This window comes from Rhinatrema bivittatum, chromosome 4 (assembly GCF_901001135.1).
Source record: "Rhinatrema bivittatum chromosome 4, aRhiBiv1.1, whole genome shotgun sequence".
NCBI classification, from domain to species: Eukaryota; Metazoa; Chordata; class Amphibia; order Gymnophiona; family Rhinatrematidae; genus Rhinatrema; species Rhinatrema bivittatum.
This window is the reverse complement of record NC_042618.1, coordinates 346,836,765-346,862,916: the sequence shown is the minus strand read 5'-3', so window position 1 is coordinate 346,862,916 and position 26,152 is coordinate 346,836,765. Positions and strand designations below refer to the sequence as shown.

The following is a 26,152-nucleotide window of genomic DNA, read 5'->3' as shown; positions in this document are numbered from 1 at the left end:
CTAACCCCTAACCTTGGTATTTATCAGGTGTAGTGCATAAGTGTATGTCCCTCTAGATTACCAATTAATATGAAGGATGCTCCCACAAGCATTCACTAGTTAATTAAACATCATCATTCAAAGTGAATTACAAGAATAATTCTCCAGTTCTATAGTTAAAATACACATATCATACTGTCATAATTATAGTCTTACACTTAAAATTTGCATTGCATAAGAAGAAAATACTATACTTAAACTAATAGTATGACGAGAGTGAGTTGTTCCTATTAGAAATTAATCTGCATACTACAAATCATATAATAATGCATCATATACTAATATAATCAAAACAAGACCTAAAAATTATTCAAAAAGAAAATACCTATCATGTTACATTGTTTATAAAAGATGCGTCTCTGCAAGAAGAACTGTCTCATATTGAGAACCAGGGATAGAAGTAGGTATGTGTAATAGGGAAGAACGAGAACGAATAAATGATAACAGTGAAAAAGAACATTGGAAGCAACAACAGCCAAAAATCAGTATACAGAAAATAGCAAATACAGAAAATAATAATTTACGTAACCAAGCAATGGAAGGAAGCCAAGAAAATATAGAATCTAACCATGAATCCGTATCAGGATTTATACCACCTTGTGTATACATAACATGCGATAGATTTCGAAGGTGTTGGAAAACATAGGACATATTATGTTCATAAGTTGCTGTAGGAATATAGGTACAACACGCAGTACCAATGATAACACAAACCCCTCCTTGCGATGCAAGGACAGAATCCAAAGCTAACCTATTTTGCTGAGCAGTAATTGCAGTTGCTCTGAGCTCAGTATTGATAGCATTAAGACCTGCAGTAGTCAAATTAACAAACTGCATAAACTGATAACGAATAGTCTGAATCCACTTAGCATTTGCAGCAGCTTGAACACCAGGTGTCAGCCATGAAGCAAAAAACAATTCAGTTCTACTAAACAGTTTAAATTCATCAGGGACATCAGTTGAAGTAAAATAAGCAGAACGACGTACCCGTTTAGAAAATGCAGAGGGTGAAAATATAGAAAGAGGTGTAATAAATACAGGGGCAGCTAAAGTCACCATAGCACAAGTACCACGCCATCGAAAGGGAAGAAACTGATAGACAGAAATACCACACTGCCAGAAAACATCCATGAGAGGCTGTGAACCAAATTCTAAATATATAGCATAATAGACAGTATCACAAGAAGAAATACCTAGAAAAGGTCCAGTACCATTTTGTGAAAAACAAAAAGGAAAGTGGGTAAGCGCAGTATGAAACAAAGGGCCTGAAAAAGGAGGTGGCCATGTATTAATAACAGAAGCAAAATGAGTAAAAGTACAAGTTATTGAAAGTCGTATAGGAATAGCAGAAACACATAATGTAGGAGTATCCGAAGTTCCACATATAGTCCATTTTTCTTTCTCTCTACAAGAATAAGTAAGGTAACTAAGCTGACGAAGTAAATGCTGAGGACACAAAGGGGAAGTCTCATTAATAACAGATGCATTCCACAAGGAAAGCATTGTAGAAGGGGAAAAAACCAAATTTAGTATATTGATTAGCATTAGCAGCAGGAGGAATAGAATAAGGAGGTCCAAAAGTCTGATTACCATAAAAACAAGAAGTAACAGAAGAAATAAGGGAAGAAACTTGTGCTTGCATTCCAACAACTGGACAGGCAAGAGCATGATAGTAGCAAGAAACATTTGAAAGAGATAGTGGTATTGTCAGAACAAAACCAGCCATTTTAGTGGTATGAAAATGTTGAGAACACGCAATACAAGGAGTGTTGGGGTATGATGTAATAGCATGTTTATACATCAATTGATACCACATATTGGTAGAAAAAGGTATATGTGTAGGTAAAGAGAAATTAAGCAAAAGGTCAGGGGAAAGAATAGTAAAAGAGTGAGGAAGAGAACAGAGTAAATAAAAAACAAATAGATACATGATTTCTAAAATTTATCACTAATAAAGAAAACAAAACTAATAATTAACTAACTTAGTAACCTATCTAATTGAAATATACAGCTACTAAATAATACTTCCGTTGGTCATAGATTAGTCCTTTAAAGAACAAAACAGTCCTTAAAATACTCCTAAGAATCCTTTAAAGTAAAATAAAATCAATTCAAACCCATGAAGCTGCAAAAGCAGATTTAAAAATAAAGTCTCATCAAGTAGCTTCTGTGCTGGGGCACAATCTCAAATCAATTAAATGAGTAAAAGTAGTGTCAGCATCTAAACAAGCCGCTGTAGGAGTTAATGTTGTTATTCTGTATGGTCCAGTATACACCGGATCTTTCCAAGTTCTGTGGGTAAAGTTGCGGCGATAGACTAGATCTCCTACTGCATACACCCTCGAAGGTTCTAACACTTTGGATTGCTTAGCTCTGGCAGCCTGTATTTGTTGACTTGCAACCTGCAAATTTTTAAGAAAAACAAACAGGTTATCTGGTACCTTAGCATGTTTCTGATACTCAACTTGTTGAGGTAAATTCATAGCTCTACCCATACACAGCTCAAAAGGAGTGAGTCCTATAGATCTCACTGGGCTCATTCTGATTGCCATCAGTGCAGCAGGTAAAGCTGTGAGCCAATTTTGCTCATAAGCCAACATCAGTTGTCTTAACTTTGTTTTAAGAATTCCATTCATTCTCTCTACCAAACCATTAGATGTAGGTCTATATACAGATACATGACGGCATTTGATATTCAGATCTGATGTTATTGCATGCATTAATTCATTTCTAAAATGTGATCCATTATCTGTCACAATTTTCACTGGTACCCCAAATCTGGGTATTATATGGGTCACTAAAGCTTTTGCCATACAAGTACCTGTTTCTGCTTTACAGGGTATGGCTTCCAGCCATTGAGTGTATGGACATACACACATCAGTAAATATCGATAGCCAGAACAGGATTGGATCATATCAGTATAATCACAATGCCATTCTAAATAAGGTCCCTGTGGTTTTGGAATATGTCCACTAGGGGTCACTGCACCTCTACGGGGATTCGCAGTAGCACATATTGGACATCTGGTCACAAATTGCGAACAAAGGCTTTGTAAATTTGGAGCCCATATACTTTGAGACAAATTCAAATACATTGTATTAGAACTATTATGTAACGGCCAATGAGCTTCATGTAACATCAAATTTAAAACATTCAAAGCACAACACAAAGTTCCTGCCCTAATCTGCACCACCCCTAAAAGTCATTGATTATACCCATTTCCTGCTCTATACCTCTGAATCTCATTTGCAGGATCCCAATGAGGGAATCCTCCTTGTCTCCCCTCTATTACCAGTACTGTTATTATCCGGATTGGCTCTACATTCATATGCATAATGCCCAAATTTACCACAGAACCAGCAATCTATACCTGGTCTTCTATCAGGTCCAAACCCAGCTCCTTGTGATGGACTCCCATACATTCCTCTTCCACCGATCCCTCTTCTGCCTCGCAACATCCCTCTACCACGGATATTATTTCCTCTAGCTGTAATCACAGCACCTATTAATTGATTCTGGGAATGATTCTGTGGGAAATTCTGGGAGCAACCTACATTACACCCATCCTGTCCCGGTTGTATTTCTGACACAACTTCTTTATCTGAACATACTTTAACTCCTTCTGTCCCTATCACCTTATTTGTCTCTTCCTCTTTTTGTTTTTTCAGCTGTTCAATCTGAAGAGAGCATAACTTAGTTTGAATTTTAGTCAAATCATCCGTGCCCTTATTTTTCTCCCTAATGTACAAATCCCCATAATGGCAGATAGTACGAAACATTTCTGGCCATAATTTACTGTCTAAACTGACTACAAGATCTAATTTTTGTTGGACACTTTTTGGTAAAGTTTTCCTTAAAGCTTGGAAAAACAGAGGTAACATTCCGAGCTGATCAAATGGCTGTTCCATCTGCCTAAACCAATCTTCCTGCATTGTTTGCACATGCAGTCTAATATCAGTTACGCCATCCCATACACGTGACATAAGAGTTGATAAATCTCTTTGTGTAGGGAAGTTTTGCCTTAAAGCTTCCCAGACATTCTGACGAAAATGATTAAACGGATTACCATCATAATCTGAATTAGCTAATGTAATTTCCCTCATTCTAGCCTGTCTGAACAATGCATCTACATCAATTCCAGGCATTCTAGCTAATAATGCTTTTATATCTCCGATGGCTAATGTCAATCCACTGGTTAATTTTTCAAAATCACGAATCCATGCCCCTGCACCCTTGGTTAACGGAGGCAATTGCAAGATTAAATTAGTCAAATCAGTAAATTGCCATGGTGTATACCGAGGGAGAACCTGACCTCTTTCATTAGGTCTGCCTAACAACAGAGGATACTGGGCAGCTTCAGCCCCTGCTTGGTTTTCATATTTCTCCCATACCATTAAACCATCATTCATATATTGATCATCCCACTCAGGATCCCCATAAGGACCTCTAATACACTGACGAGCTACATTCATATCTCTAGAAGATAAAGAACCCTGTTTTGGATATGGAGACATATCTCCCCTCCTGTCCTCAGTCCATCTAGATAACCTATCCACCCATAAATCCACATAATATCTACTAGCTTCTTTCTCAGCCACTATTTCTTTTGGTGTCTGTTTACACCCACTCTGAACTATCATAACCAGATCCCCTTTTTCATCTCTACAAGCTGTCTCTTCATCTTTCCCTTCATGTATAATTATACAGCCCTGCGTCTTACATTTTCGGGGTGGCTGTTGTTTAGGAAAATAATTTCCTATCTTAATTGATTTTATCTTACCCTTTTCCCTTACGCTTTTATCCACTCCTGCCATACTTATAGCACTGTCCCCTGTTGATTCTATGCTCTCAGATGTTGGAAGAGTAAGCACTTCTCCAAACCTTTTTCGTAACTCATCTACAGTTAAACCTGGTTGCACTGTGTTAGATGGATGCATTAACCCCTTCAAAATGCAAGTTATCTCCTGCCATCCGTCCTGTAATTCTACCTGAGGAAGAACATATCCCTCTACTGGCTGTACTACCACCGGTGCTTTCTCTAATGCAGAAGCTGGGGAAACCATTTTTGGCTTAGCTACCACCTCTGGCAAAACAGAAGCACCAGCACTGGGAAACTTAGATTGCCCAGACATACCCTCTCCTGAATTATCAATAACTGATAATGGAGTCACTGGGAGAGGATCTAACTGCAATGGTTTATATCCTGGGGCTACATCTTGTGGATTGACAGGTTCTAAGTCTTTAGGCATAGTATATACTGGAAAATGCCCTAAATTAAACTGTGGTAATGCTGGGTATAATCCTGAATAACTAGAGGCATGAAGCATGGGATTCTCAGGTGCATACGCTGGAGGTTTCTGAGTCCCCTCAGTGTCTGTAATAACTGACTCTCTCTGCCTATACCATAAATCAAATACCTGCAAATGCTTATCTAACGATTTCCCTTTCTTGGAATCTCTTATATATTTAAGCAATTGTAACAGCACAGAAGATTGTAATGAGCCTGTTGATGGCCACATGAAATCTGATGATGCTTTAGATGGCTTCATCCACTTACAGTGAAAGTCTGTAATGTCCTTACGATTAAGAGGATTAGCCTGAATAACTGATTCTAACGGAGTTTTCATATTGTCCACTAGATGGCAACCCTATACCACAATCTACTTAACCCACACCAGTGCAAAAAATATATAGCTTATACCCCTTTTCTTTTCCTGTTCCAAAGTCTACAAATTTTAATATACAATTTTCATAAGATAGGAAAGAATTGAACTTCCGATAATGTTAAACTCAGAAAGCTTGAGTTAGCATTAGACCATTTGTCAGAAATCAATCAGAAAATATAAAGATTTATTTCCCTTTTCTTTTTTTTTTTCTAGTTTAAGGCAGGCACAAGGACTTAAGGGGAAAAAAAATCAGAAAGGAGAGAGAACAAAATACCTAACTGAAACAAAATACCTGAATAAAATAAAACATACAATCACTATACATGTGCACACAAACACGCAAAAAATACAGATAATAAAATGGAAATACTTACAGACGTCTTGTTTGAAAAGTAATTACTTTTGATGTTTACCTGGAACCAGCCAGCTTCGTCTTGAACTCAAAAATGCTCCGGGATGACCTCCAGGCGTCACCTGGGAAACTCAATATCTTTGGATAAAAAAACCCAAGAACCTAGTGCCAAATGTGTCCACCACACGTAGCACTACAGCTAATAATTATAATAACAACAGCTATTAATGTCCCTTCATGGTCGCCAAAATGTACATAATTTTGTGTACACCAGACAGGGCAAATCAGAACACTTCGATTCAGAAAAAGATTTTAAAATATAATTTATTCAGCTGTTTATAAGAAATTCCAAGACAAGTGTTCTGGGAGATGCACTATGCCCTCTATCTATACCAACTAGCATCTCAGTGAATCTCTGCCATGCTCTGACTTATATAATCAAAATACAACATTCTCGAAGCTTCCAGAATGAATGACGTAACTGGCCAAAGACTTCCTTACAAAAAATACCTTATGCAGTAGTTCTGACAATGTATTATGTATAGGAAATGCTTGTGATAACACCCACCATTCAATTGTAAAAATAATGCATTTACTTAATCTTTCCTGACCCCTCCTCCCATCATCCAAGTTCCTGTATCATTCTGGCTTTGATGCACTGTATTCTTCTTGTCTTCTTTTCTTCTTTGTTTATGTAAACAACTCGCAGTCTGGGTTTTGAATAGAGCTAGACTTGGATTCCACTTCTTGGCACCAGGATTCATTCAAAACTATCACCTCACAAGATCTCCTTTTCACATTGGTTTCAGGTCATTGAAACCAGCATCTGCAAGATAAAAGCTTGCATCCAAGACTCAGTTTCTCTGCATTGTAAAGCAAATGTTGTCATTGATGCCTTCCTGGCCTGTAATTATAGGCTTTGCAGAGCTTACAAGTTTCCCAAATCTTCTGCATCCTTTGAATCTGTGATAGTCAGAAAGTCTCTCAAAGTTCATTCACCTCTGACAGGCTAGTACAGCAGAGGCGTCTGGGTATTCTTAATCAGACATATTCTTCAATTGCCATGGTATATATTGCATTTATTATAACAATTTATTTTACCAGTATATACACACATATATAGTACTGTGTGACGCCTTATTTCAACTTAGTACCATACAACACCCAAGGTAAAAAAAATTGTTACAGTTTGTTCCAGAGGGAAAGTGCAGAAGACTTCATTAGGCTCGTACCCGGATATTGTGAGATTTCTCAGGAGAGTTCCACTGCCGTGGAAACTTAATTTGGTTTTGAGGGCACTGTGTAAGCCCCCTTTTGAATCATTAAAAAGGGCATCTTTGAAGTATCTTACCCTAAAGACATTCTTTTTTTGGTAACTATTTGTTCAGCAAGACGTATTTCGGAATTACAGGCTTTGTTGTAATTCCTTCAATTTTTGGAGGATAGGGTTTCTATTCGGATGCTAACATCTTTTTTGCCAAAGGTAATTTCTTCTTGCTACTTGAACCAATCTATGGAATTGCCAGCTTTTCGGAGTTTGGATTTTTCGTCAGCCCATGCCAGGGAGCTTCATGTTTTGGATGTGTGTAGAACTCTCCTCTGCTAATTAAAAGTCATGAATGGCTTTCGCAAGTTGGATCATTTGTTTGTTATTCAGTGGTCGCAGTAAGGGGGAGAAGGCATCAAAAGTATCTATTGCCAGATGAATTAAGGAGGCAATAGTCTCTGTTTATATTTGCAAGGAACGACGGGTTCTAGTGGGCCTTTTGTTCATTTGACTAGGGAGCAGGCTGTGTCTTGGACGAAATGTCAGTTGGTGTCGCTACAGGAGATCTGCAGGGTGGCAGTGTGGTCTTCTTTGCACACTTTTGCCAAGCATTGTAGGGTGGATGTTCAGGATCCAGTCTCAGCAATGTCTTTTGGTTCCCGCCCAGTTTAGGGAAGCTTTGGTACATCCTATTCATCTGAACTAATTTTATTTATTTATTTATTTAAAAACGTTTCTATACCGTCGCTAAGTTATATACCATCGCAACGGTTTACAAATAGGCACATAGACTAAGGTAAGTAAATGTAGGATATCTTACATTCTAACAGGTGCCAATAAAGTTCGGTTACAATTTCATAAATAAAATCATTACTTGAGTAATGTTGGTCAAGTCCAGGTATATTATTGCGTTAATATCACTTTGAAATATTACTTCTTAAAAGTAGGATTGATTAAATTCATTCTCATCTGCATTACCTTGTACTTTCATTCTCTACCCTCCACACTCTTTAGTGAAGGCTTTTTTAAAGAGCCATGTTTTTAGATTTTTCTTAAAAGTTTTGAGATTTTGGAGTCAATAAGGAAAAATTGGTTCTTACCTGCTAGTTTTCTTTCCTTAAGTCTCATAAATCAGTCTAGAATCCCGCCCTGAATTTCTGAAGACCACTCTTGCCTCTGGGTGTACAGTATATAGATCAGATGATTGGTTTTGGATTGCTGTTCAAATTCCTCTTGTTGGAGGGGTCATCCATCTGGAATTGCAATTACTGATAGTTCTACTTTTCCCCTGCTCAAGGTGGATAATTTTTGTTTTTAGCTGAGAAACATCTCAAGGACGATCAATGGAAACAGGATGCACCTGAGCTCAACTTTGAGTGTCATAGCAAAGGGTCTGAATACTTATGTAAATGTGATATATTTTTTTTAATTTGTACAAATTTCTACAAACCTGATTTCGCTTTGTCATTATGGGGTACTGTGTGAAGATTGAGGAGGGAAAAAATGCATGTTATCAATTTTAGAATAAGGCTGTAACGAAACTAATTCTGGAAAAAGTGAAGGAGTCTGAATATTTTCTGAATACACTGTATATACCGTGTTTCCCCGAAAATAAGACATCCCCCAAAAATAAGACCTAGTAGAGATTTTGCCGAATTCTTAAATATAAGACCTCCCCCGAAAGTAAGGCATCACTTGTAAACAGGGGCGGATTGACCTATCGGGGGATCGGGCTTCCCCTGGTGGGCCAGTCAATCCTGTGACGTCATTTAAAAAAAATTTATTTTTTTTTTAAATAAAGTTTCCACAGTATTAGGGGCAAACGCGAGCAGTGGTATCCCGAGGGGAGCCAATGCCCCCGGGCACAAGGAGGCTCATGCGGCCGCTGAGCCTCCTTGCCCGAAGAAAAAGATCGCGTTCAAATGCGCTGATGCTCTTTCTCCTTCCTGCCTATGCGGCCCCGGAAGTAAACGTTGCTGGAGCCGCGTGGGCAGGAAGAAGAAGGAGCATCAGCGTGTGCAGAAGAGGAGCCGCCGCGGGCTGCTGCGAATCCCAAGTCGCAGCGGCCCAAGAAGAGGAAGAGGCCCGGTAGCGAGGAAGAGGCCCGAGAAGTTCAGGGCCGCTGCAGAGCCCATCCTGCGGCAACCCGCGAAGAGGAGGCCCAGAGGTGAGAGAGAGGCTGAGGGTCTGTAGAGGGTGTGTGCGTGCGTGTATGAGATGAGTTGAGAGATTGTGTGTGGGAGTGAGGATCTGAATGTTTGCAGAGGCAGCATGTGAGAGCCTCTGTGTGTGTGTGAGAGAGACAGCGTGTGACGGTGAGAGCCTATGCTTGAGCAAGACAGCATGTGGGAGTGAGAGAGAGCCTGTGTGTGTGAGCTTCAGACAGCATGTGCCAGTGAAAGACTGTGTGTATAAATGATTGTATGAGAGACAGCATGTGACAGTGAGAGCCTGTGTGTGTGTGAGAGAGAGAAATGCATGTGAGAATGAGAACCTGACTGTGTTTGAGGGAAGAAGACGGAGGGAAAAGAAATATGGAAGAAAAAAGGACAATACATAGAAACATAGAAATGACGGCAGAAGAAGACCAAATGGCCCATCCAGTCTGCCCAGCAAGCTTCCCTCATTTCTTCTCCCATACTTATCTGTTTCTCTTAGCTCTTGGTTCTAATTCCCTTCCACCCCCGCCATTAATGTAGAGAGCGGTGGAGGAGCTGCATCCAAGTGAAATATCTAGCTTGATTAGTTAGAGGTAGTAGGAGTAGTAACCGCCGCAATAAGCAAGCTACACCTATGCTTATTTGTTTTTACCCAGATTATGTTATACAGCCCTTATTGGTTGTTTATCTTCTCCCCTGCCGTTGAAGCAGGGAGCTATGCTGGATATGCGTGAGGTATCAGTTTTTTTCTTCTCCCCTGCCGTTGAAGCAGAGAGCTATGCTGGATATGCATCGAAAGTGAAGTATCAGGCACATTTGGTTTGGGGTAGTAGTAACATTTGGTTTGGGGTAGTAACATTTGGTTTGGGGTAGTAACCGCCGTGACAAGCCAGCTACTCCCCGCCGTGACAAGCCAGCTACTCCCCGCTTTGTGAGTGCGAACCCTTTTTTCTTCTCCCCTGCCGTTTAAGCAGAGAGCTCTGCTGGATGTGTGAAGTAACAGTTTTTCTTTTCCCCTGCTGTTGAAGCAGAGAACTATGCTGGATATGCATTGAAAGTGAAGTATAAGAATGGAGTGATCAAGCTAGTTGAAAGGCATCAGGAATAGAGGAAGGTGGAGGTAGTAATTTGGATATTTGGTTTGGGGTAGTAACCGCCGTAACAAGCCAGCTACTCCCGTCTTTGTGAGTACAAATCCTTTTTTCCACATTTCCTCTTGCTGTTGAATCTTAGAGTGATGTTGGAGTCACAGTAACCATGTGTATGTTTATTGACTAAGGGTATTGTCTCCAGGCAGTAGCCATCATTCTGGCGAGTCACCCACTCTTCATTGGCGGCCTCTTGACTTTATGGATCCACAGTGTTTATCCCACGCCCCTTTGAAGTCCTTCACAGTTCTGGTCTTCACCACTTCCTCCGGAAGGGCATTCCAGGCATCCACCACCCTCTCCGTGAAGAAATACTTCCTGACATTGGTTCTGAATCTTCCTCCCTGGAGCTTCAAATCGTGACCCCTGGTTCTGCTGATTTTTTTCTTATGGTAAAGGTTTGTCGTTGCCTTTGGATCATTAAAACCTTTCAAGTATCTGAAAGTCTGTATCATATCACCTCTGCTCCTCCTTTCCTCCAGGGTGTACATATTTAGATTCTTCAATCTCTCCTCGTATGTCATGCGATGAAGATCCTCCACCTTCCTGGTCGCCCTTCTCTGTACCGCTTCCATCTTGTCTTTGTCTTTTTGTAGATACGGTCTCAGAACTGAACACAGTACTCCAGGTGAGGCCTCACCAAGGACCTGTACAAGGGAATAATCACTTCCCTTTTCTTACTCGATATTCCTCTCTCTATGCAGCCCAGCATTCTTCTGGCTTTTGCTATCGCCTTGTCGCATTGTTTCGCAGACTTCATATCATTAGACACTATCACCCCAAGGTCCCTCTCCTGCTCCGTGCACGTCAGCCTTTCCCCCCCCATCGAATACAGTTCATTCGGATTTCCGCTCCCCATATGCATGACTTTGCACTTCTTGGCATTGAATCTCAGCTGCCATATCTTCGACCACTCTTCCAGTTTCCTTAGATCCCGTCTCATTCTCTCCACTCCTTCCGGCGTGTCCACTCTGTTGCAGATCTTAGTGTCATCCGCAAAAAGACAAACCTTACCTTCTATCCTGTCCGCAATGTCGCTCACAAAGATATTGAACAGGACCGGTCCCAACACCGATCCTTGCGGTACACCACTTAAAACCGCTCTCTCTTCAGAGAAGGTTCCGTTTACCATCACACATTGTCTTCTGTCCGTCAACCAATTTGCAATCCAGGTCACCACCTTGTCACTCACTCCCAAGCTTCTCGTTTTATTCACCAGTCTCCTGTGCGGAACCGTATCAAAAGCTTTGCTGAAATCCAAGTATATGACATCGAGCGCTCTTCCTTGGTCCAATTCCTTGGTTACCCAGTCAAAAAAGTCAATCAGATTTGTCTGACAGGATCTTCCCCTGGTGAATCCATGTTGCCTCTGGTCCATCAATTCTCCGGACTGTAGATAGTTCACTATTCTCTCTTTCAGCAGAGACTCCATTACTTTTCCCACCACCGAAGTGAGGCTAACCGGCCTGTATTTGCCAGCCTCCTCCCTGTTCCCACTCTTGTGAAGCGGGACCACCACCGCTCTTCTCCAGTCTCTCGGCACCACTCCCGTTTCTAGGGATCTATTGAACAGGTCACACAGCGGACCCGCCAGAACATCTCTGAGCTCCCTCAATATCCTTGGATGAATCCCATCAGGCCCCATGGCTTTGTCCACTTTCAGGTTCTTTAGCTCTTCCCACACATTTTCTACTGTAAAAGGATTTTCATCTATTCCACTTCCCTCCAGTTTCTTGTTGTGTAGAGATGGTCCTTCTCCAGGGTCTTCTTTAGTGAACACAGAGCTGAAGTATTCGTTTAATATTTCTGCCATTTCTTCGTCTGTCTCCACACATTGATCATTACCACCTTTCAATTTCACTATACCACTTTGGACCTTTCTCTTTTCGCTGATGTATCTGAAAAATGTTTTGTCACCATTTTTTATCTCCTTGGCAATCCTCTCTTCTGCTTGATTTTTTGCCAACTTGATTGTTTTCTTCATCTCCCTTGGCAAAAAAATAAGAAAGGGAAGGTAGAAAAAAAAAAGCCTGTGACCAACCGATTAGAAAACTAACATCAGCCAGCAAAGGTAAAAAAAAAAAAAAAATTACTTTTTAGTGATTTGCACATGTAATCTTTGGGAATGTGCAAGAATAGCACTTTCTCTATGCGGATCTCACAATGTACGAGATCAGCATGGAGAAAGTGGAAGCCCATGGGGTCTGCACAGAGGAGGCAGCAGAATGGGCTTCAGTGTCAGTAGCAGCAATCGGCGCCTCCCCAGTAGCCATGTGGCAGCAGTGACAGTGGCATCAAGATTACTGACATCTGGGGATGGTGGCAGTACCAGTCGGGGGACCCCTTCCAAGCAGTGTGCAGAGGTTCAAAAGCAGCAGTCAGCCCAAGCTGACTACCATGTATGCTGCACACTCCTACCTCTCTCTGACAGCACACTGGTGAGGCATGGCTGACGCAGGGGCAGCCAGCAGCTCAACGGTATTAGACATCCCCTGAAAATAAGGCCTAGTGCATCTTTGGTAGCAAAAATTAATATAAGACACTGTCTTATTTTCGGGGAAACAGGGTAGATCAGATAATTGTTTTTGGTTTGGTGTTCAAATTACTCTTGTTGGAGGGGGTCATCCAGCTGGAATTGCAATTACTGATAGTTCTATTTTTCCCTGCTCAGATTTAAGGGGGATAATTTTAACTTGGTTACAGATTATACTGAGCAACTGCAAATGCCACGCTGTCTTATGTACCAGCAGTACAGTAAAGCTTTTCTTCTCTGTCTCCATCTACTAGTAAGGGTGAAAAACCCATTCATTTAGACTGATCTGTGGGACTCAAGGAAAGAAAATTAGCAGGTAAAAAACAACTTTTCCTTCCAGAGGATAATAGGACAGCGCCTTTGTCTCTATTGCATCCCTGTTCTAAGGACCTCAGTGTAAGTGTGCAGGCCAGGAAAGGCTATGCCTTGGACGCAGGAGACCTGAGAGCTGTTGTGGCTTCCTCCTGCCTGGTCTGGGTTGAGCTTTGTTAAATCCCACTTACTTGGACTAGTCTGGCATGGATGATAAGAAAGGGTAAAATTTAAACTTACCTTTTAATTTCCTTTTCTTTACTCCTGCCAGACCAGTCCAAAACTCATCCAGGGAAGCCATAATGATCAAGGGCTCTGTCTGGCAAGTTCAGAAAATTAGAGGTGAGTATGTTGTTGCCTACTCTGAAGGTAGTTGGCCTAATCATGACTTTTTGTAGGGATTACCTAATTCCTGGGTAAATGACCATAGAGTAAAGTTTCTTGACTGCATCAGGTTTTGGTTGTGGTGGTGATTTAGAAACAAAACAAACAATTGCCTTTGGTTGTCTTACCTTTGAGATAGGATACTGAAGAGCTGGAGGCAGCACCAGATCCCTGTAGGGGGAGTGAAGTCAACTTTCAACTTTTTTTTTCTGTGTCTTCATCTACTGGCCTGGAGGACATAACCCACTAAATTCCACATTATGTTCAATGAATTGTGCAAACCCTTGACCATGAATTGTGCAAACCCTTGACCTGACTTCCGCTAAAGAAGTGGAATCTATTCTCAGAAAACTTAAACCAGCTTCCCACCCTTCAGACACCATTCCCACAAAATCCCTCCTCTCCATCCCGAACACTATATCCAAACCCATCGCAGACATCATAAACTCCTCCCTCTCTTCAGGCTCTGTCCCAGATGCTCTTAAACAAGCTATTGTCAAGCCCCTCCTAAAAAAACCAACACTAGACCCTAAAGACCCCGCTAACATCCGCCCTATCTCTAACCTGCCCTTCCTATCCAAAATTATGGAAAAGATTGTAAACATCCAACTTACAGAATATCTAGAAAGCAACAACATTCTGCATCCAGCCCAATACGGCTTCCGTAAATACCTCAATACAGAAACCCTCCTGCTCTCCCTCACAGACCACTTTCTCATAGGCATGGACCGAGGCAACTGTTACCTCCTCGCCCTACTCGACATCTCAGCTGCCTTTGATACCATCAACCATAACCTCCTCATCAACCGGCTATCCGAAATAGGCATCTCAGGCCTAGCCCTACTATGGTTTAAATCCTACTTATCTAACAGAAAGTTCTCCGTCAAGATAGGAAACGCCAACTCCACACTCTATCCCTTGTCTCAAGGTGTCCCACAAGGCTCCTCCCTCTCCTCCACCCTTTTCAACATTTATCTCACACCTTTATGTCAGCTCCTCACAGACCTCGGCCTCAAATTCTACCTCTATGCAGATGACGTTCAAATCGTCATTCCCATTCACAACTCTCTCTCAGATGCCCTTGCCTTCTGGAACACATGTCTTGCCAACATCAATGACTTCCTCACCAACATCCACCTCGCTCTAAACTCCTCCAAAACAGAGCTGCTCCTTATCTCTCCTCACCTCCCTCCCAAACCACCGATCTCCAACGATCCAGCTTTCAACGTCATAACACCCCAACCCACAGTAAGAGACCTTGGGGTTATCATAGATCAACAACTCAATCTCAAAAAACAGATCAACTCCATCCTCAAAGAAGGTTTCTTCAAGCTTCACATCCTGAAGAAACTCAGACCCCTCCTCCACTATCATGACTTCCGCACCGTCGTCCAAGCCACCCTTTCCTCAAAGCTGGACTACTGTAATGCCCTCTTCCTTGGCCTACCCTCCTCCACCACCAAGCCCTTACAAATGCTCCAGAATGCCATCGCCAGGGTCATCACCAACTCAAGGAAAGCTGATCACATTACCCCAATACTCAAAGAACTCCACTGGCTCCCCATCGCATCCCGAATTCTCTTCAAAATTCTAACCATAGTGCACAAGTCCATCCACTCGCACAATTCCAATTGGTTGGATGAACCCTTTCATCCTATACGCACTGAACGACCCACTCGCACTGTCAACAAAGGCACCCTCTCCATTCCCCCTTTGAAAAAAGCCCACCTCTCCTCTACTAGGGACCGTGCACTATCCATTGCAGGCCCTAAACAATGGAACACCCTCCCTACCACTCTCAGGCTAGAGCCATGTTACGCCAAGTTCAGAAAAAAACTTAAAACATGGCTCTTCCGACAAGCCTACCCTGATTAAGTACACCGACTTCTGCAAGTATCTTGCCTACGCCTTGTATATTCCTGTAAATAGTCCGTTGCAGTTTTTATTTATTGCTTTAATTCCTCCACCTCCTGCTCTTTGTATACTCCTCCTTGTTCGCCCTCCCTGTTCATTGTAATTTCTACCTTTAAAGTTACATTGTAAACCGGTATGATGTATGCATACTAATACCGGTATATAAAAGTTTTTAAATAAATAAATAAATAAATAAATAAATGTCAATCTTGTCAGCTGGAGTGTAGATGGTGAGGATTGAATCCTCCTGAGAATTGCAATGTATGCAGGTTATATGCCTAATTGTTTAAATCGGAGATTCAAACTGCAAAAAAGAATTTTTATTTAGATCAACTTGCACCTGGCAGTAATCATCCCAGGTCGTTATTCCAAATTTTAAAGGATTTATCATGCCTCAACCTTCAGGTTTATCAAAGTTCCACCAATAATTTGTTAGCAGACAATTTTCTGAATATTGTGAAAAAAAAAATTGAAAACATTTGTGCAGGATTGTATCAAGGGTTTTGGGGTGAGAAAGACTGAGGTCCGGGTAAGAATGACCCAAATGTACAGACTGTAGCTGAATTAGAAGCGCTTTATGTATCTTTTAGCGAAATTTGGTCAGTGTTTAGAACTCTTTCCTTAGGGAAATTTGATTTGTTTTTAACAAAAAAAAAATATATATATATATATTTTTTTTTTTTTGTATATATATATATATATATTTTTTATATATATATATATATATATTGGTATATATATATATATATTTATTTTTTTTGTATATATATATATTTATTTTTTGTATATATATATATATATTTTTTTTTTAATAGATATATATATATATATCTATCTAACTAGATAAATGAAGCTTAACCGATGTGCCATAAATGCGCAGTAGAGAGCACGTCGGTCAGAGGGCAGGATGGCGGCAGCACAGAAGGTCTCCGGGGAGAAGCGGCGGCACAGACACAAATGGGAGGTCTCCGGGGGGGGTCTCTCTCTCACGCAGGGAAAAGCAGCAGCGGCACAGACACAAATGGGAGGTCTCCGGGGGGGTCTCTCTCTTGCGCAGGGAGAAGCGGCGGTGGCAGCACAGACACAAATGGGAGGTCTCCGGGGGATCTCTCTCTCGCGCACCTCATCACCGAGCATACGCCGGGCCAGCAACGAGCCCAGTGGAGAGGCGCGCGCGTGAGAGAGAGAGACCCCCGGAGACCTCCCATGGAGCAGCGGCAGCGGTATCTAAGCGTCAGGCAGGCCAGCAACGAACCCGGTGGTGAGGCATGCGTTCTGGATAACAGAAGAAGAGGGAGTGGAGGAGGGCTGAGGGACGGGGTTGTGGAGGAGGTGGGAGGGGAAGGAAGAGGATGTGAGTAAGTGGGGAGGGTAAAGTTGTGGAGGAGGGTTGAAGGAGAGGGAAGGGGTTGTGGAGGACGTGGGAGGGGAAGGAAGAAGATGTGAGTAAGTGGGGAGGGTAAAGTTGTGGAGTACAGAAAAAGGGAGTGGAGGAGGGCTGAGGGAAGGGGTTGAGGAGGTGGGAGGGGAAGGAAAGGGAAGGTGAGAGGGGAGGGAAGGAAAAGGGAAGAGGATATGACTGAACAAGTGGGAAAGGTAAGAAGTTCTGGAGAAGAGAAAAAAAGAGTGGAGGAGGGAAGGGGTTGAGGAGGTGAGAGGGGAAGGAAAGGAAAGATGAGAGGGGATGGAAGGAAAAGGGAAGTTGTGGAGAACAAAGCAGCTCTAACCATGCCGGTCTGACCGATGGAATCTCGCCCGTTTTAACAGGCTTAACGGCTTGTATGTATATATATATATATATATATATATAGGAAAGAAAGCTATTGTTTGTAATTTAGATCCCGTCAAATTGTGGTCCGCTTGCCAAAGCTGCACAGTAACCTAGATCGCCTTCACAATTTTACCTCAAGATGTTTTACAACATTTTTCAGGTACAATGAATCTTTTCTCAAAGACCTTTAAATCAGTGGAAGACAAAATGTCTTGCCAAAAGATACAAGGGAGAAGTGGAATATGAACTCTGATTTGAGTCAATTGCTCTAACCAATACACCACTCCTCTCCCATTTGAGCTAATCATTATGCAGTGATCTCACTTTACTTGGGATTGCAAAGTTATGATGTATAAAATCATCCTTTTTTATACTTTTCAGCCACAAGAGAAGCTCCATCTACTATATCAAAGCAGAAGAAGAAGGCTAAATCACAGCAGTACAAAGGACACAAGAAAAGTGGGTCAAAAAATGAACTTATATGCATATCTTTGGGTAGCAAGGCTTTCACTTTAACCTGGTCTTAATTATAGATATAATAGCAATGGTACTTATAAGGTGCAGTGTTCCATAAAGTAATGTCTTAACAGTAAAATGTTCCTTCTTTAAAGTTTGTATGATATTATCAAATGGCGACAGCATAAATCAAAAGGTTGCTAATATCTGACATTTCTGTGTGAGTTTTGTTACAGAATGAGCAGCTAAATTACTCCCAAGTAGCATGTTCCGCCTCTAAATAAGATATTTTCTATGAGTTGAATATCGTGTAAACTGATAAACTAAAAATGAATTTCCAAAGAAACAAGGAAGAGCCCCTTAAGGGGGGGACCATTACTTTTAGGTAAAAACATTAAAACAAACATTTCATGTCAAGATATATGCATCTTTTCCCATTTGCTTTACATTTCATTCAAGATAATAGCACTGTCATGTCATCAACCATTATAAAAGTTGGTTTGCTACTACTGGCCTTTGCACCATTAGAAATGTGACGTTCTTCTGTGTGTGGTGCATTCTACTGCTGATAGAATTTCAATACGTTTCCATATTTTCTGCATGTATGTTAGATAGTTAACTGGATCAAGTAATGTTTGGCATGGGATTTCTGCATATGCTGTTATGTTACCCTTGATGAAAATATGGGGGTGGTGGGTTGGCTCCACCATGACCAGCACTGAGGACTCTATGCTACTTATCCTAAGTATTCTGCAAGCATACTTTGTTTGATTTAGCCTACAAGAAAATGTAAGCTGTGATGCTAGAAATGTATTGTGCAAGGCTGGTAATGTAAGAAAAGGCATAGAGAAAACAGTGGTTATGACCTTTGCTTGTTCCATGTACTGAAGTTCCAGAGAAAAAGCAGGTGTAGGTGCAGGAATGCTGAGACTTTCCTGGTTACTGTTCTATGTAACAACCTTAATTTGAAAATATTGCAGGAAGTACATTTTGCTTGGGGTGTTGCAGGCAGATGTTGCTACAGGATTGTGTGTATTGTGGCCGACTTTTACAGCTTAAAATAGTGGCATGTTCCCAGCTTTTCGCACTTTAAAACAACTGTTGTAATGAGGGAAGATGTGCAAAAAGGGAACAGAAGCCTTCTCCTGTGTACAGCATCTCCTAATACAGAGCTGAGTGAGAATCGTCATTGACTTCTAGCAGTTGTCTCCTTAGCATGCAGAGCCGCTCCCTCTCCTTCCCCCCCCCCCCCCCCCCACCCCTTTCACGGAAATTGAGGAAATGCTGGTCTTCCCGGCTCTTTTTCATGGAGGGTCAGTTCTCTATTTGCTAGAAACTGGGCTGTTGCTGTTTTGTTTCAGTTAGATGAGAGATATTTTTCACTGATCCTTAATTTTGTCCATGCAAATTGTATTCTTTCAGCTTTGGTTGTTCAGAGAAATTCATCTGTTTGTATGCCCATTACTGCCATTCTTTTGCGATTTATGAAATTAATTTTTTATGTGATATCCTTGTTGAACGAATAGATGCCTACTACTGTGCCTGTACAAATACGCACGACATCCTTTGGTATTTAATGTTCATTCAATCATTTAAAACCATTATGGACCAGAAACTTATCTTTGATCACTTAGCAACAGGCTGCATACAGATTTCCACTGCAGGCATTCTGGGTGTATAGTCATTCAAGTACATGGAAACCCCATACTAATCTGAGACACGTGAATCTTTATGGGACTAATCCTGTGAATGTTTTCCGCATTCAGATTTGTTTTGTAGAAACAACTACTGGATTTTACATTGCATGGTCTTGTGCTATACCCATTGTCTTCTTCCTTGGCTTCTGAACATACACGGTACAATACAATATGTAAAAAGAATTCCGAACTGCAGAGCTGCCAGTCCAGCTCTTTTAAATGTGCTATACTTTAGGAGGACATGTTTCTAGTAAATCATTTTGTTCAGGGATCACTTGCATGATCATGCCAGAAATCCTTGGTGATTGGGGCTGCTTTCTCATCTCTGTCCATGCCTCATGTTTATGTAGTGATAACTTAATTAGTAAAATAAGGCAGGGATTATTGGTTTGAAGCACTAATATCATATATTTTATGTGATTGATGTATTAAAAAGCCTACAGTTCACTGCTATTTTGAAGCATATTATACTCCTGGGGGAATTCTGCACAAAATAATTAAAAATGCTGCACAAAAAAATTATAATTTTGTGCACAATATTTTGAAAATTCTGCAAAGTTCTGCAGGTGTTATTTGTCAAAATAACACAATATAATTGTCTGGGTAATTAACTTAAAATGCATACAGAAAAAAATGTGTTATTCAGATATAAAATTTTAAACATTTTATACAGAATTCCCCCAGTCCTTCACCACTAGGTCTGTTCTCTGACACCCCAGATCTGTTCCCTCACTTCTTTCTCTCCAACCCATGCTCTACTACCTCTCCCCCACCCCCAGCTCTCTCCCTTTCCCCTGTTTAATCCCTCTCCAGCTCTTTCCTCATCTAGATTTAAACCCCTCCTCCAGCTGTCTGTCACTCTATTCCAGATTCAGTCCCCAGATCTCTGCCTTCCTCCTCAAATTCTCTCTTTTCTCCCTCCCAGGTTCACCCCCAGCTCTTTTTCTCTCCCTCTCCCAGGTTCAAACCCCTATCCAGCTCTCTTCTTCCCTCTCTCCCAGGTTCACCCTCTCAGATTCATACTCCTCCCATCTCTCTCTCCCAGTTCAACCCTCATCCAGCTGTCTGTCTATCCCCCCTTCCTGTCTTCTTTGGCTCAACTCCCCGCCCCCTGCCAGCTTTCTTTTTCTCTCTCTCTCTCTCTCCCTCTTTCCATCTCAGGTTCAAGCTCCCAATCTCTATCTCTCCCCCTCCCAGCTCTCTTGCTTTCTCCCTCCCTCTTGGGTTCAACCCCTGCCCAACTGTCTCTCTCTTGCTCTCTCTCCTTCCCTCCTTGATTGAAACTTTCACCCCAGCTTTCTTTCTTCCTCTTCCCAGGTTCAACACCCCTCCCCATCTCTCTCTTTCTTTCTCTCTCTCCCTCCCACATTCAAACTCGTCTCCCATCTCGCTTTCTCTTGCTCTCTTCCTCTCCCAGGTTCAATACCTTTCAGCTCTCCCTCCCTCCCCTCAGGTTCCAGGACAGTTTGGATGTTTGTATTTGGGTTTTGTTTTTTTAATCGGGCGCCTGCAGCAGGAAGCATGAGTTGGGCTGCAGGGTAGATGGGAGGGCAGAGCCAGAAGAGTGAGGGCAGTATTGGTTGAAGTGGCAGAAGTGAACTGGAAGGCTGCTGCCAGCCCACTCAACAGGTTCTCACCAGAGAATGGGGGAGGAGGCACTTAAACCTGTCCCACCAAGAAAGATCGGTGGCAGCTGGCAGAATTAAAAAAAAAAACAAAAAACCCACACGCTGAAGGAGACACCATCTTTCTCTTTCAGCCTCTGTGGGCTGATGCAGCCACCTCTCTCCTCTTCCGGCTGCCTGGGAGGATGTTTCAATCACTGTTTCTTCATCCCCCTACTAAATTTTGTACGCTAAGTAGAAAATTCTGTGAGGGTGAGAAATTCTGTGCAAATTCTTTGTTGCACAGTTTCTCAGAACTCCCTACGTTTTAATGGATCCTCCTATGAAGAATGGGTTGAGAAACAATGCACTTTTTAGTGTAGAATTTGACAGTTTTAACGAAAGCTGCACTGGTATTAATATAGGGAACTACACTTCTGTTATAATTGAGATTTGTTATAAAGAAGGAGCACTGTAAGGTAGAAATATCAGAAACTTTCACAATCCCCCAATAACAGAAAGGTTGGAGATACATTTTAGCCACTGATCAGCCTGGATAAACGTATCCAGCTATCTTTGCTAGAATTATTCAACAGCATAGCTATTGAATGTATCCTGCTGTGTTAAAGTTAGCCAAATAAGTTTATCCAGCTAACTTTAGGACTGCTCTCTAGCAGTCCTAAAGTTATCCAGCTGTTTTAACCCCTGTACCACCCCTGACATAGCCAGATAAGTTTTTATCCAGCTAAAATGTTAATATGGCTATGTCAGGGGTGGTCAGACCAGTGGGATTTTTAAATCCTGACGTTTGTCCAACTAAGTCTGGGTTCCTGAAAATTGACCCCTTGGTTCATTTGGGGAGATTTGGATCATGAAACATGTTTTCCAGAGGAAACCTATAGTTCCCAGTCTAACATGAAAAAGAAAAATGAAAGCCATAGAGTTTATATGGGTAATTTTTGGCGCAGCTCTGTTCTGTAATAGCATTGCATTGTCAGCCTGGTGTAGCAACCTGCCACTTGTTGTGAAAAAGCTTCATGTCCACATCTATGCTTTTTAACCAGAGTCCCAAGTTGGTTGTTTTTTTTTTGGGGGGGTGGGGAGGGTGGAGGGGCAGAGTGTGGCAGGGAAGCAGTGCAGCTGCAATGTCAGATTTGTTTTTTATCGTTTGATCCGGAAATATTAATCTGTAATTCTGGTCCCCTAACAAGCACACTCTACAGGTTTTTAAATACATTTTTTAATTCAGTTAGTTATTTGAATAGGAAACTTTTTTAAAATTACAGTAGTAAGGAATAACTTTAACCTGCTCTTTGCATCAAACAACATTTTATTTTGTAAAATGTCAGCTGAGGTTGAGAGCATAGTCCTGTTTGTCAGCATGTGATACAGGGTCTTTAATTTAACATTCTCTGCTGACCTTTTCCCCAACATTTAAGTGAAAGCTTACCATAGTCTGGCTTGATATTTAGAGAGGAAGATGCCAGTTGGGAAGAAGCCTGTCAGTTTGACGAGCCTGCCCATGACAGGCGGGCTGCGGAGGAGTTTCTCTGGTGATGAAGAGTTGACTCCTCCTCCATATCGAACCCTTCCAGCACAGACAGCCCCAGAGGCCTTCCAGCCTCCCAGCACTAGCCGAGAGTTCAGTCCCAGCCTCAAAACAGGTAACTAGCTGCATCAGTATCTCAGATCTATGATGTATTAGGTGGGGGGAGGGCAGTGGGCGGAGCAAAGCATGGTCTGACAGGAAATATGCTGACTCTGCATTTGTTTTTCTATTGATTGAGTTTTTGGTCAATTTTTTTCAGTATTCAGTTCACTAGTGAATACATTCAATTCATTGAATGGATCACATGGTTACTGCTTGCCTCAGAAGGTTGTATTAGGGAAGGTCTAAAGATTTCAACATATTAACTATTATTATTATTTACTTAGTTCTATTAGTGTACACAGTGTTGTAGATGTTACAATGTTCTTGCTTCAAAGAGCTTCTAGTTGAAATATTAGTAAAGGGAGGTTGTGCCTTGCTGAAAGTTACACAACACACAGTGAGTAGGTAGATAGGAGAATCAAACTGGGGTCCTTAGATTAACAGCTCTGCAGTTTAACCGTTAATCTGCATTGCCAGGCCTAAAGAATGTGAAACCCCTGTCTACCATGAAAGCTCATTCCAGCTGGAAATCCCTTAACAGAGAGCAGTTTCCCACTCACACATGGTAAAAGTGTGATAGAAAAAAGGCTGTTCATATTGCATGGAATTAAACTTCTCTGGGCTTTTCTATTCCTTTTGTTATGATACAGTTCTGAAGTATGGTTTTCTTTTTGTAAATAAGCTGTAAAAGTTAAGTTTAAAAACTTTGTAAACCTTTACAGTCCCATTAATGTAAGCTGTGGTGCCAGCAGTGATTCAGCATAGCTTGAGATGCCTGTGCTCTCCTGAAGTAAAATAGGAGTACAGGAAACGTGTCAACATTTTATAAAATGAAAAATCACGATAATAAGGTTCGTTCATAGGTAAATATCATAGCTTGTCCTCCTGAGGTTAGCATGCATATAAATTTCCTTAACTTGAATGACTTTTTATTTTTGCCTGTGCGTCTTAGATGTATTTAATATTAAAGCAACACAAACATAATGCATCCTGAAAAGAGTGTCTCCTTTAATGCACTAGTTTCCTCCTTTATATGAACTCGGTTAATGGCTGCAATACCCAAGACATGGCTTCCACTTTTATGTGCCTATTGGGAATATTATTGGTAAACTGGAACTTAATCATTCTGGAGCTGAAACATGCATAAAGAGGGGAAAAGGTAAACTTTCTGACTACTGAAATTACACTTTCAAAGGGACTTCTGCCAGTAAAGTCATGCTTTACCTGCAGAAATGATGCAACCGATTACGTGCATGCACTCTGTATGTGCCTACGTTTACGCATATAGGAGAGAGGCATTCCAGAGGGTGGACCCGGGGCCAGGTTGGAACTTGCGTACATACTTTTTTAAAATTTTAAAATAGCACTGGTGGAGTCATCGCTAGAGATTGCTGATGATGTTGGAAGCTCATTGCTAGAGCTCCAGCTGCAGCTCAAGCAGTATCTCCAGTAGTCGGAGCAACCCACGGCCTTCTATTTTCTTAAAGCTGTACAGAAACGTTGGGGAGCATAAAAACTAGAAATTTGCCAGATAAAATGAGACAGATTATAGATTATTACAAGAAAGCAGGAGAGGTGCGTGGGCAGGCCTTCACATGTGCTGAAAATGTGGCTGCAGTCGAGCAACAGGCAGCAGGAGAGTCTGCTTGGGTATAGATGTAACTTGGTGTGTGTATGCCCATGCACATTCCTGGTAAACCTGCACATTGTCTCAGCAGACGTCTGTGCAGAAGTGCACTTTGAAAATTTGATCTAAAGTCTGCAGATAGAAAGTACCCCAGACTTTAACTCTGCACAGGCTCCTTCCCTTCCTCCTGTCTCTTTTGTTAATTTAATCAACAGCAATTATTTAAATAAGTAGAATAGGTGAGTTATAAGGGGGGGGGGGAGGGTGCCCTCAATATTTGAGCGATAAGTTAGAGAAGTACCAGCCAAGTAGAAATTTGAGATCAAGTTGGAGCTCTTTATTGAAGGTTGCATTGTTTTAAAATGGTATGGAGGGCTCAGATGAGAGCAAGAGCATTCTCCATGATGGCGACCATGGCATGGGATAACATACCATTAGAGATTCAGCAGGGAACCAGATTATTTGACTTTTTGTAAAAGATTAAAAACCTGACATTTCCCATAGTAATGTGGGTTTATAAGTAACTTCTAAGGAAGTGGAGGGAAATTAGTGAGGTGGTGGAAGTGAGTTTGAGGTGGAGAGATTTTGTGATGAGAAGATGCCCCTGCCTATTTTTTCTATGTTTTGGTTCTTATATTTGCACATTATCAATTGTATATATTGATGGTGTAATCCGCCTTGATGATTTTGTGATCAGAAGGCAGTATATAGATCTTTGAAATAACCTGTTAGATTTTTTTTTTCCTGGCTCTGTTATGGTAGTCTCACCAGGGAGTCCAGCATTTTCAATGCTAATAAAGGGTATAATTTTGGTTTGAAGAAATAGGGCTGAAAATTACTGTGTTTCTGTGATGAGAAAACTTATGAAAAGGAGAGAGGGAGGGAGATATTACTTTGATGTTAAACTCTGTGCAAGCCCCACTTCTTCTGCTATTTAGTAATTGCTGAATTACTTTTTCCTCTTGAATGATTTTTGGAATCTGTTCTGCTTTTAGAACTATAACAAAGGGATATGCCTTTGGGGGTGTTTTCGATGTCTGGTGAGTGACTCAAAAAGGAGGAAAAATGTCCTGGAATTGAAGCCCCAGAGCCTTACAGCTTGGGACATGTTTTCTTTTTAGATATCCTTGTAAATGTTTCTTGCTGTAGCAGGGAAACTGCTTTGTTTTCTTTAGACCTGAATTTCTGTGAGATAAGCGCTTATAGAATATGATCTTTGAATCCTCTAATCTCACCTAGGTTTAGCCTTGTGCAAAGTATTGTTTTATATTCTGTGCTTATACTTGATTGATTGTATAATTGTTTATCCTTTCATTGTATGACTTGGCCTTCACTATGTAGCAGATCTTATATTAGAGAAATCAGGCTCGATTGGAAGATTTTTCTTTTTGATCAGAAATTGACTTTTTTCCCCTCCAGCTGTCAGTTTAAAATCTGTTCTTGTAAGAGGCAGAATTGTATTACGAGTATCAACGTAGTCAAATTCTGAACACCTCCTAGAAGGACTTTTGTGAAAAGTGCAGTTCAAGTACATTCATCTAATTGACCCTGGATTCCTCACCATGTAGTTT

General features: G+C 41.2%; 1 protein-coding gene across 5 annotated transcripts in view; it reads left to right on the top strand.

The window, feature by feature from the left end:
* Positions 1–26,152, top strand: part of MBTD1 (mbt domain containing 1) — a 241,653-nt gene that overhangs the window by 173,822 nt on the left and 41,679 nt on the right. For 4 of the 5 annotated variants that reach the window (XM_029600665.1, XM_029600664.1, XM_029600662.1 and 1 more), the window contains 2 exons: positions 17,928–18,005; positions 22,776–22,967. In XM_029600665.1, the coding sequence (XP_029456525.1) occupies positions 17,928–18,005; positions 22,776–22,967 (270 nt within the window). The remainder of the gene's footprint in view (positions 1–17,927; positions 18,006–22,775; positions 22,968–26,152) is intronic. The other variant, XM_029600667.1, reaches the window with a different exon arrangement.